Here is a 19,231-nt window from a genome sequence, read left to right on the forward strand (position 1 = left end):
GTCGAACTTTAATTGTAACGGAACTCCGTTGCAAAAGTTAAATTCATCAAACAAATGTTGTTTGGGGCTAACTAATAGCCGCGCTCTTACTTTTGTGTGCATGGTCTCTCTTTTTGTTGATATATGAAAACCCAAGATCACCGTACATGACATATATATAAATTTATATATATGTCATGTACGGTGATCTTGGATTTTCACATCCATAGTGCGTCGGTAAGGGTTAATGTATTTCACGCGTTTACCGAAATACCAAATATACTTTGCTTATCAGTTGTTTAATGTTAGGTTTAAATTCAAGTAAATCTGTTAAGTGTTAAATAAAAAAAATCGTCTTTTTAACAAAACTACCACTAAACTTTAATAGCCAAAGCAAAAGGATGAAAACATATTGCATTATTACCATGGAAACAGGGTCGAGGATTTTGGGCTTTCCAAAACTATAAATAACAATATGTAATAATATCCCTGTCGCCGGGAGCTCTCTTTCAACACTATAAAACAAATTTTATAAAAATAATGCATTTTACAATTAGTTTTGTTAAAAGTTCTTTTGGTCGTCAAAATACATACCCCATTAACGCAATTGGGCCTTAGAAAGTGTCAAGTTTCAATACGGAGTGATTTTATATCTGATGCAGTATGCTAAAGTCGTTCATATTACATGCACCACCAACAGTGCGAACATAAATATTACTCATAACAAGTCGACCATGTGAAGATTCATCGACACGTTTTTGAAGCGTTAAAGTGAAACCTTGTAATGCCTTGTAAAAAAACTATAACATTGTTCGAACGTGTTTTAACCGACCCCTATTCACCAATGTTGCCCAACCTAGACGGATTGTCTTTAGCGTATCTAACTTCTCATGCATGCAGCGAGGTTCCCCTCAGTCCGGCCCCTTACCAAATGTAGCTGCAGTATTGGTTACATCAATTCCTCCATATTACTATTGTATCAGCGTATTTACAACTGCTAAATTTTGCAGCTTAATCCTGTGCTTCTCGTGCCATATTATCACAATATTTAATATATTTGTTACATCGCCGTGCACTTGCAATATACCATACCATATACCTAAGTTTTGAATCTGTGGCGTAGGCTATATATACAAACTTCACTACATTTTATTTTCTACAGTTGGAAACACAAATCAATGCTACAAACAGAAAATATGTACAATACAAATGACATTTTAAAAATATAACGATGAATTTTGTTAGGTTCCGTTTTTATTCTAATGTGTCTTCGCCTTCTAGTTTTCAAACCAGCTTGATTAGTTGGTTCAATCCCACAAAAATGAATATTTTATCCGTATGTGACTAAAAGATATAGTTAATTTCTATTGCTTTAAAATAAATTATTTACTTCATACATTTTATACATAAACAAACGGACGAAAAAACTGTACAGACATGCAAAACAATTTATACATTGGGTATTGCAATTATTTTATGTATCATTTGCCTAATTTCCTTAATCCGCCGATGAATCCCGACAACATACCAATGCCACTGCTGATAACCTTCAACCCTGGGGGAGAAAACACGAAACCACCTATAGCACCCTTGGCTGTTTCCCACAAAACATTTCCAAGACGACGAATCCAAGTGGGCTTATTTTTTTGGTTGTTCGCTTTGATTTGTTGGAAAAGTTGGGCAATTTCTTTTTTAAATCGCTCCATAAATTTTTTCAGTAGCTCTGCACCATCGACCAGCTTTAGTTCATTTTCAATCTTTTCTTTTACTTTGTTGTGCTCGCCTTCTAAAACTTTCGGATCAACGTACTTTCCATCACAAAACTGCAGACGGAAAAAAATAAAACCAACAAGTGTGATTAAAGACACAATATGGAGCAACAACAATGGTTGGCTTTGTTATACGATTAAAACCAAACTGCCAAACCGCATAAAAAGCACATGTTTACCAATATACATATCACATCAGCAACACACCATAACTATCGATCGAACTAAAAAAAAGTAAAATAAAACAGCATGCCAATATAGCCTAACATTACGTACATATACACAGCAAATTTACGAAAATAAACTGGTAACTGCCTTCCAAAGCGCCTGTACTGGTTTTACAATAACAGTTTCCACGACTTCTGAGACTCGAACCCAAAAGCCTTTGTTGGCTTCGTTGTTTTTGTGGACGGTGCGATATAACTTTTCTAGTTCCTCACTACACCGCTTGTTGTAAGACTTATTAAATTCTTCTCCCAGCGGGCTATCCATTGGTCGCTGTAGCAAGTTCGAAGTATACTGGTCATGTGACTTGCGCAGGACATCGGGTTTGACGTAACGACCATCACATAACTAAAAGCAATAATTCCAATCAATGTTTCCATTGTGGCAAAATATGCATTTCGACCAAATGCAATTTTGTTGAGATTTTTGCAGTCAAACGGAGTACAAGCACAGCAGAACTGAATTGTTATTCTTGATAAGTAATTGCAGCATAAAATAAAAACATGCAAATCAGGAACCAAGGTGTCATAACCAATTAAACAAGAAACATGAAAATCAACAGCTATCATCAAACTTCATGTGACTACCATAAAAGAAAAGATAACAAATAATGTCCCATGCACAAACAAATCAGTAACTCGTTGGTTATTGCTTTTTCGATTCATCGCTTGGTGGTCGTTTCTTCAATGGAGAGTCCATTGACTCTCGTGGTTTCGAATTAGTTGGTGGTTTTTCGCTGTACGGCGGAGGTGCTGTATCGGGTATTCCTGAAGTACTGGGTTGTTGATAAGTATGTGGGTCAACACTGCTTGACTTCGATAGGTCGATAAAAGGAAACGTTTTGCCGGAAAAACTTTCAAGGTCAGCCTTGTGGGGATTTTCAGACTTGTCGTCATCTTTGTGGGTAAGAAAACTCGAAAGAGCAGCCACTCCAGCCAATGCCCAGCGTTTTGGATGTGACATATTAGTAAAAAACGCTGTTGCTCCTTTGAGAAGAGCTGCACCAAGTTTGGGTCCAATAGATCTGTACCAAACATCTTTCTGTTTGTCGTTCTGAAGAGAAATGTCTTTGAATTGCTGCTCCGCATATTGTTCGAAATCGTTGACAATTCTCTCTGCCATATTTTGGTGAGAAATTTCATTCTTCACCCTGCTCTGAATTCCCCGACAAAACTCTTCGTGAACATTCTTCAGCACGCTTGGATCAACGTATTGTCCATCACACAACTAAAACCAGAAGTGAATTTCATCTTTGGATTAAGCAGTGCTACATCATTTCAACTAGTCAAGTTGGTCAGAACAAAAAAAGCCAAAAATGCAAATTTGCGAAATAGTTCGTGATGTAAATGCTAAGTTTGGCAATTGCACGTGTTTTAATGTGGAGTTTAGTAAGCACAGATTAACTAGATATACCCTACCCTCTATACACTCTGCTTTTTCGACGTAAATTAAATTTTATTTTATTAACCAAAACCACTAACAGCTTTCGTGCACACTAAGAAGTTGGGGCGCAGAAAGCCACGATCAAGAATGTTTTTTATAAATATGTAATAGAATGTAATGTAATAATGTAATAAATAATCACACGAAATATTTGCACTTATTGTTTGATAAACGTAGTATATTTGAGGGTAGGCTGATTTACGATCAATGCTACATAATGATAGCACCACAAAAAACTAAACTAAAAATCGGTAAACAGCTGAAAAGGAGAGTCAACAGTAACGTGCAACAGTAATTCTGAAAACCATTATCACAGAATGTTTTACTAACAGATCGTTGGTATAAAGGAACAAGAAAAAGGGGACAGTAAAGGTGAAAATAAAAAGCTATTGTGAAGAAGCAGGTTTATATTTTGGTCATTTTGTGCGACATTTTTTAATTTTTTCTTGCCAAATCGATAACAAAGTGTTTGTTTATTTATTTATTTTTTTTACGCCAAATTATGATTATCGACTAATACTAAACTCTCTTTACATTATGTGTCACAACATTGTTTTTATAAATCACCATCCTTTCGTTTCGCCTTTTTATGTATTATTATTGTGATTTAGTAGTTTACATTGTGCAGCACTGATCGCGTTTTACAGAAGTGGAGCAACTATGACCAAGAAAAAAAATATATGTAATGCAAATACATTAACAGACTAAATTTTGCATGTTAAGGATTGGAAGTGCCTATAATTTCTAAACTGAGGTTTGTTTATCAGCTAATCGAGATATGCCTTCTAATGTACGTTACATTTACTTACATTTGTCATGTGCTTGAGATATTGATCCTTAATTTCCTGTAGAACTCTCTCAGCCATCTCTTCAGCACGTTTCTGCACAACAAAAATCATTTAGGCAACAAAATGGCAAACACTATATCCAGCTTTTAATTTTAACAAACCTTGTTCTCTGCATTTTTCTCAAGAACCAACTGATAATGTTTTTCAATGTCACGATCCAGCTCCTCCCCAATTTCGTTGAAATCGGTTCTCGGTTCGTCTTCGCCGCTGCGATAATACGTCAGAGCATTCCGCTTTTCCTTGCTGTGTTGTTCACCCAAAGATCTTTCGTCAATATACTTTTCGGTCAACTACAAAAAGAGGAATCAAAATAATTTGTATGTCCTGGTAACATATTCTGTGGAATCATTCCCTGTTCCATTACCATTCTTGATTTGTATTTTATCATGATTGTTTCAAGGTAATAGATTCTAAACGTTTTTTTTTTCATTTTGTTTCGCTTAAGTAACTGTTACTTTGAGTTCGTGAACATATAATTATCGCTTTACGAAGGCTTTTCCATAATAAATGATACCTACTACACAAATCATATCTGAATCCTGAATTCTCAGGAAAATTAACTTTGCAGCGATTTACAAGTAAATATATAACTTACAACATAGTGGAACAACTTACGCGATCGATTTGCTGTTGATATCTTGTATATGCATCATTTTTTCTTTGTTTAAAGCGGTTGTTTGCACTTTGCTGGAAAAAAAATTAGTGGTTATTTGACATCACGTTGTTCATGCGCCGGGCAGTCGAAAATTCATCTACTCGAAACGTTTTACTAATATCCCTCCATTGTTTATTTGGATTTGTTCCGTTTGTTTACAGGAGTCCACCACTTTACGTACTAACAACAATATTAACTGGTGATGCGCTAAACCCGCCTTAATAGGTTCAGTCCTAAACTGATTATCAGACCGAACCTAAAATCCTATTTCTGATGAATGAAAACCTTGTGTTATTGATGCAGGTAGTTATGAAATTCCATAACATCTTTACTGAACAAGATATTTTGCAGACAATGTGGCTCGTGTTTTGCAGGTACTACACTTTATGATCTTTCCAATTTGTAGACATAGAAAGTAATGGCATTAATTTCATACACACAAAAAGTTTGGTTACAAACCTTTAGATTCTCATTTCTTCTTTGGAATTTTTCAAACTCATTGTTAAGGAATTCATTGAACTGAGATTTGCATTTATCAGCAAACTCCGGTCCCTTGCTGTCTTCCACCGATGAGATAACAGCTTTCGCTTGCTCCTTGGCGTCAGAATGAGTCTGTTGCAATCTCGCAGCGTCAATGTACCCAATGCCACAGGCCTACAAATGCAAAAGTAGTCGGTTAAAAGGGAAATATTCCTCTAGTATCCACAGAATTACACCTAACAGAGAAAATTTTAAATACATTTTGGAAACAAGCGATCGACAAACAACACAAATTCTCCTGTCGTCATATTTTTCTTTATTAACAACACATATTCTCCATATAAGCTGATAACTGATTTCCTCTATTGTTAAGCGCGTTTTAAACAATCAAAAGTGATATAATTGCATGCATATTGCTTCATAGTGCGGATTTGTGGTAAACGAAACTAACTAATATTCCTAAAAAGCAGAAACAGTTTTAAAACAGCTAACGAGTCTGAAGGTTATCGGTTATCTGAGAACTCAAACTGATGATGTCGTAGTACGTGTTGCATTCACACAAACAAGGAACAAATATTTGAACTTGAGTTTGAAGTTTAAAATCCTTTGATTAGAGGTTTAACTGGACCATCTCTCGTATACTCACTTCTTCCATTAAAGACTTGTAGATAGTTTTTGCTTCATTCATGGTCTCTAGGGTCTTAGCATTCGCTAGTTTCTGCAATAAATAACAAGACACATTTGTTAAAAAAGCGTTTACTGTCACTATTTCGTCGCAAATGTACAAAAATATATTTTATTCGTCAAATGATTGTTCTAACATAGAAAAGTATATCACTCTGTTCATTTCGTTGTTTGCTTTGTATTTGACTTCTTCTTGTTCAATTTGCAAAAGTAGACGTTCCCTCTCTTTTGTCCATTGATCAGTATGTCTGCCAACATCTGACTCTTCGAATTGTTTTAATGCTTCAGTTTCCGCCGCCTGATGTGCTTCATCGAACTCCGCATCGCTGAGGAAGAGATCACCACTTTTCTAAAAGAATAATAAAAGCACATGTACAAGGTCGAAATTAGTATGTTGTATATTTAGGCCACCAAAGCATGATGTATTTAATACTGCACAAATCAGAACAACAAACTTGCGATTTTTGAAGGAACATCGAAAGTTATATAGGCCCTCACATATTCAACAATTGTCCCATGTAAATTTACGAGAGTAAATGTGCGTTCAAAATCAGACCTGAAGTGTTTTAGCAATTTCAGTCCAGTGCCTAAACGCTTGTCTGGGTAAATGTCTCCAACATGGGACACATGTTAGGATGGCAAACACCAGACTCGTTAAATTTGCCTTAAATTTTAGCTACCATGGTACGCAGGGCCCATTGAAGGCGTTACTCCGAATCCAGCCGGTCACCCAAGCAGTCCAATAAACGACATGGGCCAGAAAAATCTAGCCTGTGGTGGGATTTAATAAAAAAAGGGTCTTCCCAAAAATTTAAATAATTCTGGGATTTTAAATTCCAATATAACTTACATTAATATCCTGTCTTCATTGTTTGCTTAATTTTACTTACCGCATCCATTGAGCGTCTGTACTGTTGCATGGCCTGGATGGACTTGTCCTCCAGTTGGCGCCGTAATTCCACCTGGAAAGCAAGTAAAGCCATTTGTAAACATTTTTAAGCAAATGATTATAATCTAAACAAAATTTTAAAACATGAGAACAGTATCTTACTTGTTTGTGATTGTTGCTTTCTTTAAACCGTTTGAATGCTTGATCCAAAAGTTCATTCAGTTTTCGTCGGTTCTTCTCAACTGCATCACGGGGATATTTTTTTGTTTGTTCTTTAAAATATTCCAGCGCACCTTCTCGACAACCCTTGTCAATTTCATTAATTGAATCTTTTTCAACATACTGTCCACTGCTGCACTGTTAATTAAAAATTGTTTTTACCCGTTTGTTTAACTAAAATTTACTTTAGTTTAGGTCAGCGCTTCCCAAACTTTTTTCATCTGTGGCCCAAATGTCTATTTAATAGCGATTCGTGGCCCACCACGTGCTGTAAATTTGTGCACAAACAAATAAAAAACTCAAAAACAGACGAAATGGTTTCTAGCAATTTATTTTTTAATGAGATACATGCTCCTGAAATTTGGCCACAAGATTCGGAATTCTTTGCAAAAATTATGTTTTTCAAAACAAACAAAACAGTAGAATCTGTTCAAATGGCTCTGTAGCCCATTGAAAATGTCTTGGTGGCCTAGTACTGGGCCATGGCCCACAGTTTGATAACCACTGGTTTTGGTGTTATCTAACGCCCTTGCCATCTTCTACAAAATCATGTTTATTTTGCTGCTGCTCTTAACTGTCATAAAAAAGTTATTTGAAGAGAATTTTGCTTATATTTTTAATCGCAAGCAAAGGTTGCCGAAGATCTGTTAGGGTTATTTTAGTATTGTTTTAACAAAAAGATGCTTACATCTTCAAGACCTTTTGTGTATTGTTGTTCGGCGACTGCAACAACATCTCGAACTTCATTTTTCATCCGCTCCTAAACAACAATTTTCAGTGAGTAAAATTGTAAACCACTAATAGATTGCCAAGTTGGTCTCGTTTCGCATGTAGCTTGAGGGCTGTGTTTAATTTTATTGTATAACCCCCACCGAAAATGACTTCATCCTGAGAAACAGAAACGGAAAGATGGTTAAGGTGTCAGCAGTCAGGCGGTAAAAGTCTATCAGCACGTAAGATGAATAAGGTACCTCTTTAAATAAGGTAGTTAACACATCAACTTAAATTCTATTGTCACTGACATGTTTAAAAGTTAGACCCCAATAACGTTTACATAACGTTCAAAGGTAAGACCCGACCGCCTAATTCAAATATCAATATGCACCTTTGCTGTTTTTCAATTACGGAATTAGAAAAATTGCAACCAAAAATCAAACCAAACTGATTTGACTACAAACCTTTTCAGCTATGTTGGTTTGTTTGTAAACATCAAATTCTTGGTTCATAAGGTCTTCCAACGTTTTGCGGTGTTGTTTAATGAATAAATCATCTCCAAATTTTGGAGTTTGGTCAAACTGGTACAATGCTTCCATTTTACACATGTCGTGGGTATTTTTTATTTCCTCGTCACTTTTGTAGGTATTTTCGCACGACTACAGAACAAAATAGTAGAGGCTCTAACATTCTTTAAATAGCAGTAGTGGAGTAGTTTAACTAACCTTTTTCATCTGTCGGCGGTAAACTTCTTTGCAATCTTGAATGATTGCAAGAATCGCTGCCTTCGCTGTTGCCTGATGAACAACAAGTTTTTTTAATATGTATGACAACAACAAATGAGCTACTATATTTAGGATGTCAAGCTAACTTTTTTTAATAGTGGTGCAGTGGACATTAACTTTCGTAACTCTGAGCAGGGGTCGGCGACGTTTTTTGTTTTGCGGACCGTTTTTGAAAAGGAAATTTTATAGCGGACCGGACTTTAACCTGAAAAATTATGCGGCCCGGTAACTAACAACTCGCGGACCTGCGGTTGACGACCACTGACTTAAAGCACTTACTTGCATGACAGTACCAACTTCGGGCATTTTCCCACTCCGAAACACATTAAAGTAAGCCAGCGTGAAGTTGATTAGGTCTTTTCCTGTGACTGGACTCTGGTTGACTTGTTTCACTACAAGTTTGTCGCGCGAAAAGAGGCGTCGCACCAGAGAATCTACCATTTCTTTGAAGACCGGCTTAACATCTTAAAATACAATGATAGTAAAACAGTAAGACTTGGAACATTGTTTCGTGATTTATAAAAGTTTAAGGATTAGATTGTTCTTTAACATATAACACTAATATGTCAAGGTTTAAAATAGAAGCATGGTATTTGTTATATTAACGTTCCATTAATATTATTTTGGTTCTTGTTTTGTAAAAGTGAAGTAATATATTGGCCGTTCTACGTGAATAAGTTTTTACGACAATCAGTGAAAAATTACGATTAAGCACAGCTTAACGTCAGCAAAACTACAAGTTCTTAAAAAAACAGCTAGTATTTTGTTTAGCATCACATCAGTTGAACAACAAATTTGTTAAAAACACAGCATGGAACATATTTTTGATTAAAGCAAGTTATACGATTGAAACCTGTGCCAATCTGTATTGTTTTAACAGTGCGAAACAAGTAGAATCATTACGTGCTAGAAAGATAACAGGTTAGTATACTTTATATATAAAGGCAAAATCATTACCTGAGATATATGGTATGCAGCACAACAACGAGAGAAAGGTAAAACAATGTGTAATCAAAATGCGTTCTTTTCGTATACCAGCCAATATACCAAAAACGCTATACCTGCCAAATCTAGATGATCTCCTTGGTTTTGGCCTCGTACAGCAACCTTCTCTCCAGGATATGGCATAAGAAAACATGAAACGTTTTCAAACGAATCACGCAAATTGTTTCGAACTGATTTAATATCGTGGTGATCAAGCTGTACGTGAAAAACTCTATGCATCAACTCTTCGCCTCCTCCAAATCCGTATGGAACCTCTGGGTCGGACCAGTCACGGACAAGAAACATCAAATCCTTAAACAAAATTTTATTGAACAGCCAGTTTAAATTTTTTTAACATCCATTTCTGCAACAAACCTGAAACGACTTTCCACCTTGGTTGCGCATCTTTTTGGCAACTTTTCCGTATTCAGTAAAAAGCTAAAAAAAACGTTCAAATTTACAACATGTTATAAAACTTTCTAGTTATGTCAACAACTAAACTAACCTGAAGATGCTGCAACGTGTCTTCTTGTATGTTTTGCGAAACGTTGTATATTTGCACCGAACTTATGAGGGTACTAAGTGCAAAGATCACCGAGCAATCCTTTACTGCAGCTCCGGGTTCAAACGATCCTTGAGTATCCATAAGAAATAATGCCACCTAAAAATATGTAAAAAAATCAAAATATTAAAGCCCGGTGTATAAAGAAATGTTATATTGGAAAATTAACATCTGTAGAGAGTATATAATAGACGTGAAGCACAAACCCGTTTGTGATGACGAGTTTCTACGAAAAAAGGTTCGTCCCACAACCATATTCCTTGCGTATGTTGCACCGATCCACCACGCCATCCAAATCCATGGTTTAATTCCTTTTGTTTTGATTGAAGCCAAGATTCTGACTACAAAGTACATTTTAATATGTTTTTGGAAAGTGCTTTTTGTCGCCAACAAGCATACCCTGTTGTCGTTTTTTGCCCACAAAAAACGCAGAAAAAAGTTTAACATGAATGATTTTCCTTTTCGAAATGCTCCAGCAACAGAATAGATAGCAACTGGTGTGTTGGCAACATCTGGATGACCAAAGATCCTTTCTATTTCTTCCTGGTTGATGCTGTAACCATTCGTACGGTCAGGAAGTATAATTTGCACAGCTTTGTGTTCCGAAGGATTAACATACTCTAAAGAAACGGAAGTAAACAATAACATATCAAAAAAATGTATGGGGGCCTTTAGTTGTGGTGTTGCATTTTTGAAACGGATATTCCAATTTGCGAATGAATGATATAATATGTGCCAATACCTAAAAAGTATACATTCATTATTTTCTTACAACAATAAGTTTCAACTGTGTGTTAAAACAGAGTAATGAATGTACCATAACTTTGTCATTTTTTTACGGGGTTCGAACCCAGGAGTCTCCCGGGGACGAATCCCGATCAGGGTTTTTTATGTCTGTATATGGGTCAGAAGCGCCGGACCATTCGGCCAAGTTCCTGCCCATAACTTTGTCTTTACAATGTATAGCATGTATCAACGACTTGCGTACCACAAGCACAAATTTTGAAAAAATAAAACGCCCAGAAGTGGGCGCTAACGCACGGGCTGAAAAGTTTTGAAGTAAGCAACCCGCGAACTTTGCCGCATGTTATAGGGCGCATGGTATTGAAGCGATCAGATGACGTTAAAGACGAGCAATATTTCGAACTATTTTGTGTTGTACTTTGCCAAACTGTATAATAGCGTATTTTGTATACTACTTTGCCATAGTGTAGACATTAGTTGGTAAATGTCAAGTACAGCATTGATTTATTACCATTAACGAAAAAAACGTAACACCAGACAGGAAAGAATTTTTAAAAAATATGCAGACTCATCCAAAACGGTATGTGAACATTGTTTTTGAGATAAAGATAACCTCCAATGCAGACGCAATTTTGAAACCGGTAGTAAAATCAGGGTTTTGTTTACTTTTCTTTAGGCGATGGCGATTAAATACTACTGCATTATTTCCAAGTCGTAATAAACTATATACATCCACCCAACACTTTAAACTCATAAACCCTTGTTGTTAATAATGGTTCTTTCAATAGAACGTGTTAAGTTCGAAAGGTTACAGAATACATTTGATAATGTATTGTACCTGCATTCTGTTGAGAACTGGGGTATGGGGATTGTTGTGGAGAGGATCTACTCGGGTTGCTTGTGACAGGATTCCCTTCGGACAAATGCAATGATTTTAATGCAACATAAACGTTATTTATTTAAAGATTTAAAAAGTTTGACCTTTGAAATGAATTTACCCATTAGTTTTGAAAAAGGCTTAATGCATCACATCTGTTTCTCCAGGTGTAGTTGTACAAATATTAGGTTACAACAATGCTTAGCGTCGTATAGGAACAAGAAATCGTTTATGGTTCCTGTTCCCGTCGTATATGGTTCCTGTTCCTCTTTCGGTCTTGTGACATTATATTATATAATTTATAGTTCCTCTTTGCCACGCCATGCGCTTAACAGACCGTATCGAATATTTCCAGGCATAACTAAATACCCTTTTAGCGGTCACATGACCCCTTGTAATTAGCGCTACAACTAACAACGTAAAACATCTTTAAACCAATGTTTTACACTGGCGGTATGTTTGGGCACCTGTATAGAAGGTACTTTGACATATTGCATAATGAAGGCGTCCTGTATAGAACGTCGAAACGTTGAAATATAAATTCAATTGCCAGAAGAGCTTTATAAATTTGATATTGCATAAATTTGACGCAACTGTTGTTGATTACTCTTGCTACAATGTCGGAATATGTTGTTTGCTTGTTATGGCGAATATCAATAGTGGCATAAGAACTGGTTTTTCACACCAAAAACTGCTTCTCTGGGGAAATAGGATGGTTGCGGAGACCTAAGTGGTGGCGTTCCTTGCATTCCAAAATGCTGCATTGGGTCTAATGTACTCTGTTGACCAGAGAAAGAAGTAGAGAATCGATTCGGATCGCTGGTCATGGAACTTCCTTTAAACATTACAAAACGCCTTTATTGCAATATAAGAGCATGAAAACACAAGTTTCGTTTTAGACGTGTGGAGACTAGTTCCTCTCGTAAACTGTCTTAATAGCGATAACAGACACCCAACAATGAAACAAGTTCCTCTTTTAGTGGCCGTTGTTCCGTGTGGTTTCAAAGCTACAGTAACTGATATAAATTATAGCAAATCAATCACACAGAGCACATTCGGGCATAATAGGAACCAACATTATCTATTGTTTTTAATGCAAAAGTGATTAGGCTAAAACCTGCACTTTCAGGTTTGTTACATTTATGAGGAATTCTTCAAACATAAATTTTGAAACAATATACCTATATTAGGATTGTTGAGTAACGTGTCTGTGAGCAGATCACTTGACGACGAGTTGATTTCAACACCTAAAAAACAAACAAAAAATGCAAAGAGGTTAAAGTTAAATTAACCAGGATAAGCAAAAAGTAGTTCACCAATGTATGCAGCAGCACTTCTTATCCTTTGCTCTTCAAAACCCATCTCTTTTAGCCCTTGTATAATTTTATGCTCATCACTGTCAGCAACATACCCGGGATCTTCGGATCCGCCAAACATTGTTAAAGATCAGCAGTTGACAATAAACAATTTTAAATGCTTTACTTTTCACTTTAACAGATACTGTCTTTGGGCAAAAGCAACTTTAGTAGGACAATTAAACGGAATCTATTTGACTGTACATAACCAAATCTTAAGATAAACCTTCATGTGCAAATATTTACACTGTTGGGGCGTACCACATTTTTGAAAAAAGCTTTGCAACATTGTAAAATTTGCAAATCAAACTTACGGTCATGGTTAGAAAACTGTACTTGTAGCATTGTGGAGGCTATTGCTTTTATAAAAGCAGACGCACACAGTCTGCCAAGTTTGTATTATTGTCAACCTCGCCAACTGACAATTCCTAAACGTTTGTTCTTGTCTGCTTTATATCGGGAGATATTTGCTCTAAATGGCTAAACTTAAACACCTGATCAGTCAGACCAAATAGCAAATCAAACACAAGTCTATTAATAAAAGAAAAGTTCATTTGAAGACATACAAAAGCAACTAGTTCCTGTTTTTCACGATGCCCACGCCGATAACACTCGCACGCACGCACATTCACACGCTACGTCATTTTAGTCGATGGTTCCTCTTTTGCTTGTTGATCAGTTAAAACTCTACTCCAAACGAAACAAAGGAAAATCTAAACCTATGTTTTATCAATGAACGGAGCACTAAACTGTCGGTAAACCGGTACTTTTAGGTCTTCTTTTTACAACTGTCTCATTCAAATAAACACAATGCCAATAAACTTGCACCGAAACTGCAAAAACTTCACCGTTGTCTTAAGTCTACGTTACGACCTTGTTCGGTTTGAACAACTACGACGCGTCTGTTTGCGCGTTGGACGCTGTGGCAGTACTGTGTGGTGCAACCTTATACCTGTGACTGTTGCGTGATTTGCTTGATTACGCTTGAATGCCAATGAATGTCAATTAAGATTCACTTGATGTAGCATTCCTGACTTTTAGAAACCTTGGGTAAACAATTTAAAAGGAAACTTATCCCTAAACAGCAAGTTTTTTGCCCATCGTCTGTTAAATTTGCCCGGCTTTGTCGTTGCCAAAAGAGCAAATTTTGTCGCCAAGAGCTACTTGTTTTAGTGGAAAAAAGGAGACTCAATACTCACCGCAAACTTGGTATTGCAACTGGCTACATAAAAGGTCGATAAGCCCTATCGTTTAACTCATTAAATCGTAGGCCTATAATCTGTTTTGCGATATATCAACTTTTGATTACGTAAGTGTATTTTCTGTCATTTAAGTCAGTGGTCGGTAACCGCCGATCCGCGGCCCGGTACCGGTCCGCGAGAAGTTCGTTACCGGTCCGTATAATTTTTTAGGTTCAATGCTTTAAAACATTTTGCCTATGTATCCCGGAGATGATAAACTAATTTAAGCGTTTTTATTGCTAAATACTTGTAGTTTTTTAAAGACCGGTCCGCGATAAAATTTCACTTTCAAAAACGGTCCGCATTGCAAAAAAGGTTGCCGACCCCTGATTTAAGTCAATAAACCTAGTTCAACTTTATTTGTAACGGTACACCGGTTCCAAAACAAATTCGTCAAACAGTGTGGTAGTGTGAGGTCTAACCGACAGCCGTACCCTTTCTTTTCCCGTTATCATGTGGAAGAGGTAAAAAACGCAAATTTTCAACTAAAATGGAACTGCCAATAACTTGAATTGTGCAGTTTTTGTTTGCTTTTTCTTAATAATGTTGTAAATAAAATCTTAAAGCGAAAAAGTTAAGTTTGATTTTAAATTTTTACGCTCGAAAAGAAGATTCGCGAACAGACAACAATCACAAACATTAGTGGAAAATCAGGGAGTACTAACACAACAAACGAACCACTAGTGAAATTTGCAGTGGTATCTGTAATTAACATGTACTAAATTATGTCCGCTTACATTGATAATAAGTAATTAGCATGCCTGCTTACATGGACTAAAAAGTAACATAATCGTGCATTTAACTTACACCTTTTTACGATGATCATTTACCAAGGTAATACCTGCGATACGGTCTGTAATTCGCAACTACTAAAGTTTAGCCTACTAAAGTGTAAATATATATTGCATGACAAAAATTATATGATTCGCTTTAATAGTTGAACTCAATCCTGATTCTCTAAAAACGTTTATCAAGTTATCAATTACGGTGGTGTGTACGACCAACTCTAGCAATAGCCACGTTCCATGTGCGTATTGTGTTCTCATCACTCGACTTCCACTAGCAAATGAATATGAAAATACAAATACGGAAAATTATTTCATACTAGTGATGCAAATTTGCAATATCTTGTCGTAAAAAAGGAACTAACGGAAAGGTTGGGTAGATTTGATTAAAGCACTTGCACATATAATCAATCATTTTACCAGGCCAAAATCTTGCAATAGTAGGGTGAGGCAAAAAAAATTAAGAGGTTGCTGTAAACAAATTTCTTTTCGACTACAAACTGAAAATGTGCTGACATTGTTTTTGAAAACTCTCCTTCCAATAGAATCATGCTGCAGTACAGCAGACATTTAGCAATTTATCTGAGTACCATCCTAAGAAATTCCATTGCAAGATCCTCTCTCAGATTTTCCTGTAATCAGATGTACGTGAGAGTTAAGGCAAAATTACATGTACTGCAAACTAAAATGACTTTCTGAATGAAGACGTGAAAAACAACATATCTTTATCATAGATGACATTTGCTGTTAGCAAATTTAAAGTGATTGTAGAACCAGCTGTTTTAATGTTTTTCTCGGTGAAGTTTTATGTCGTAAGTTAGTACATGTTTAGTAAAATTATGAAAGGTTTAGACACTTTAAAAGTCATAAAAGTTGTCGAATCTTGCTTCAAAAGAAATCTATGGAGTATAAGAGTTTTAGAAAAGTCGCCTATACGTCTTTATATCTTATTTCCATGACGACTTTTTAAGGAACTATAGATTTTCATACAACATTTTTAATAGTTGTTTTGACCTAATTATAGTATAGTGTCTCCTCTTGACCTTACTACAACAACTCGAAGATGGCATATATATTTCAAATAGATGTTGTACACACCAGCAATAACTGACGAGCAAATTCTTGTATCTGGTTCAACAATTCCTGTCCAACTTTGTTGAACTCTGAAACTGGATCGTGAGGTCCGCTGTCCTCGAAAGCCTTAAGGGCGGCCATCTTACACAAACCGTGGCAAAGCTTGAAATCTTCTTTAGAAAGATTGCGAATTTCTTTCTGAAGGAAAAAAATGAAGTATATCATTACAATCTATCCCCTGTATTTTAGGATGTGAATAATATATTTTCTCACATGATTACAGATACACACGATGATTGCGAATAAGCTATTGTATGAGCTGATTACCTGGGTCATACTCCGTTTATAGGCTACCAACGCCAGATTCTTCCTCTCACGAAACGATGCAACAGCTTTTTCCTGGCAACATAAAAAACAGAAATAGCCAAGCTTACATTACATTTCTATGCTATTTATAAAGCCCAGCATGTACACGTGATTTAAATTTTTTTTTGTGATTTTATCTTTTATATTCAAGGTTATGGATTTTCAGCATTACTGTGTAACGTAGTTAAAAAGGTGTGTAAAAGTCTAGTCACTGTAAACGAATCATACCATATCTTTTTACTGAATAAATTCAGTGAAAGTGAAAAAATTTTTCAGTAAAATTTTTTTAATAACCAGTCTCCTGATCAACTAAGAGCATATTGTCTTTGATAAATATAAGATAAATAAACGTTGAACTTTTAGTTTGTGAGTATGCTACGACCAATTTAATCGGCGAAACAAAAGTTTGAGCTCCAAAGTTTGTCATCAGCGAATTATCATCGTACCCCTTGCATGTGGTTTTTGTTTTCATTTTACAAACATTGTAGTTCAGTTCATACCAAACTCAGACGTTGAAAAGGAAGCCTCAACTCAGAAGTTGCCACCTTAACTTCGTTAACTTCCCTCTCTACAAGAGATCCAAGTTTGAGCGCTCTAAGTTTCGAGACGGCTGCTTCTTGCGCATATCGGTGTGCAGTGTTCAGTTGTTGTGTATCGAGGAAGGCCGCATTAGCTTTCTACAACGGGGCAATTTTCGTGTTAATTTGGGATCGACCAAGGACAAATGTCAGCTCAAAAATGTTACCTCTGTCATGATTTGTTTGTATTGTATAACAGCGGCTTTTTTAGCTTCCACCACTCGACTATTCACTTTATCCTGCAGAAACCAAAGAAAATGTTTCCAAAAACAAATTTGTTGAATATAAATTAAATATGTGGTTGCATCGTATAGAAATAGACCCACTGGTTGAAAGTGGTAAAACAGTAAAATCAAACGTCTTTATTTATTTAGCTGTATTGATGTCACTTCACACCGTGTACATCTTCCCAAAACTTTGAATACTTATTTTAAATTAATGTAACTTAAAGGGCAATTGACCCACTCTGTTCATCCGTAAAAACGAATCTTTTTGTTGGCTGACGACTGTGTACAACTCGGAAACGACTTCTTGCTTAAGATCCGCTCCCAAACCCACTTCAACAGCATTAAGATATTCCATTGCTTTTCCTAACGCAAGATCGTGGATTTTCTGAATATCGACAACTGCGCTTCCTTTGGCAGCCTGCACCAAGCACAACATTCAGAACGTAAATATATTCAATTTAGTTATATAGTAACTTAGTTAAGTTTCACATTTTTGGTTTTTAACTTAGGTACACAAGACACGGACTTAAATGGTAGCTTTACTAAAATCAATTTGCCAGCGAAGTGGAAAAAAACGAATTCATTTTATTACTCGGACGTTTCGACGAAAACCATTGTCATCATCAGTGAATATAATGTAAAACACAAGAGGAAACAAGCGCGTTTATATGCACAGAAAAGTAACGAGAAAAGGTACAATCAACTACGTCACACCGATAAAAGGTTTGCAGACAAACGATGAGATAGCGAAAAATCAGTGATAATCAGGTGTTAAAAAAAACTGTTGTCCAAACCACAGTGAAACCGAAAGTAAACACCAAACCTAGCATTACTACAACTTTTATCTCATCAATGAATAACTTACGTTATATGTTACTTAGTAGATTTGCACCAACCTTGTCCATAATATCCACGTATACACGTTTCCCTTTTGCCATTTCGGCTGTCAGCTCAGTCCTTAAATCTTCCTAAAAAAACAGCTAAATGAAAATGCGAATCGGTTAATAGTGGCGACCTTTGGCAAATATTAACTTTTCTTGATGCGTTTTCGACAAGGTAACGGTGAAACAGTCTTCGTAGGTTGCCGTTCAAAATCATCTCGTACTCGTCTCTGTCTTCGAGGCTGAAGTGTGAGGATATTCTATTGAAATGTTCGACGGCTTCGAGCACACAGGATTCATCGAGAGCGTTTAGCCGCCCTGGGTCAGCATACTTGTGCTTGCATTGCTGCATTTTGTAAGAAACTAATTAACTTGCAATGAAGCACAAAGACACCAAACTTTATCAGGTAACTATTTCAACTCACTACCAATGCCTTAATTAATTTGCTATTACAGATTTGCCATAAATAGCAAGCCATAGTCATTAAGAAATAACGTACTTTTTATTCAAGTTTATAGAGCTCTTTTGGCAATTGTAGTTTTATTCCGAGGCATAAAAAGTCAATTATTACCTCATTCATTCGCTTGTTATAAAATCGTTCAGCATCTGCCACTTTTGCCATAAGCAGTTTACGAATATCCTGCAAACACAAGTTTAGCACAGTTGACTGTTGTTTTATATAAGTTACTAAATACTGTTTCAGTATCTTACCGAATTGGTCATTTTTCCAATTAGTTTAGTCTTAATGCAAAGAATCGACCTAAAGCAATGTTCCAATTTCAAATCACCTGAAATTTGTATACAGATAGGAAACTCATTCAACAATACCACCAAAAGAGGAACTATTTTGTTGGATCTGCTTCGGT

The 19,231-nt window shown here is 36.1% G+C and overlaps 2 protein-coding genes across 2 annotated transcripts; both read right to left on the reverse strand.

The window, feature by feature from the left end:
- Positions 1 to 1,130: 1,130 nt before the first annotated feature.
- Positions 1,131 to 13,294, reverse strand: LOC145213054 (uncharacterized). The gene is made up of 23 exons (XM_080081297.1): positions 13,174 to 13,294; positions 13,039 to 13,104; positions 12,543 to 12,692; positions 11,819 to 11,893; positions 10,636 to 10,856; positions 10,443 to 10,577; positions 10,180 to 10,335; positions 10,050 to 10,112; positions 9,752 to 9,986; positions 8,970 to 9,154; positions 8,631 to 8,702; positions 8,370 to 8,564; positions 7,880 to 7,951; positions 7,135 to 7,329; positions 6,974 to 7,045; positions 6,238 to 6,432; positions 6,046 to 6,117; positions 5,379 to 5,573; positions 4,880 to 4,951; positions 4,366 to 4,554; positions 4,226 to 4,297; positions 2,626 to 3,200; positions 1,131 to 1,872 (listed from the first exon to the last, which is right to left on the reverse strand). The coding sequence occupies exons 1-23, from the start codon at positions 13,292 to 13,294 to the stop codon at positions 1,461 to 1,463; spliced, it is 3,795 nt and encodes a 1,264-aa protein (XP_079937423.1). The 3' UTR covers positions 1,131 to 1,460.
- A 1,790-nt stretch (positions 13,295 to 15,084) lies between these two features.
- Positions 15,085 to 19,000, reverse strand: LOC145212775 (uncharacterized). Its single transcript, XM_080081026.1, has 9 exons — positions 18,937 to 19,000; positions 18,516 to 18,710; positions 18,380 to 18,451; positions 17,722 to 17,901; positions 17,424 to 17,495; positions 17,179 to 17,355; positions 16,640 to 16,711; positions 16,337 to 16,510; positions 15,085 to 15,870 (listed from the first exon to the last, which is right to left on the reverse strand). The coding sequence occupies exons 1-9, from the start codon at positions 18,985 to 18,987 to the stop codon at positions 15,817 to 15,819; spliced, it is 1,047 nt and encodes a 348-aa protein (XP_079937152.1). The 5' UTR covers positions 18,988 to 19,000; the 3' UTR covers positions 15,085 to 15,816.
- Between the last annotated feature and the right edge of the window lie 231 nt (positions 19,001 to 19,231).

This window comes from Phallusia mammillata, chromosome 2 (assembly GCF_965637545.1).
Source record: "Phallusia mammillata chromosome 2, kaPhaMamm4.hap1.1, whole genome shotgun sequence".
NCBI classification, from domain to species: Eukaryota; Metazoa; Chordata; class Ascidiacea; order Phlebobranchia; family Ascidiidae; genus Phallusia; species Phallusia mammillata.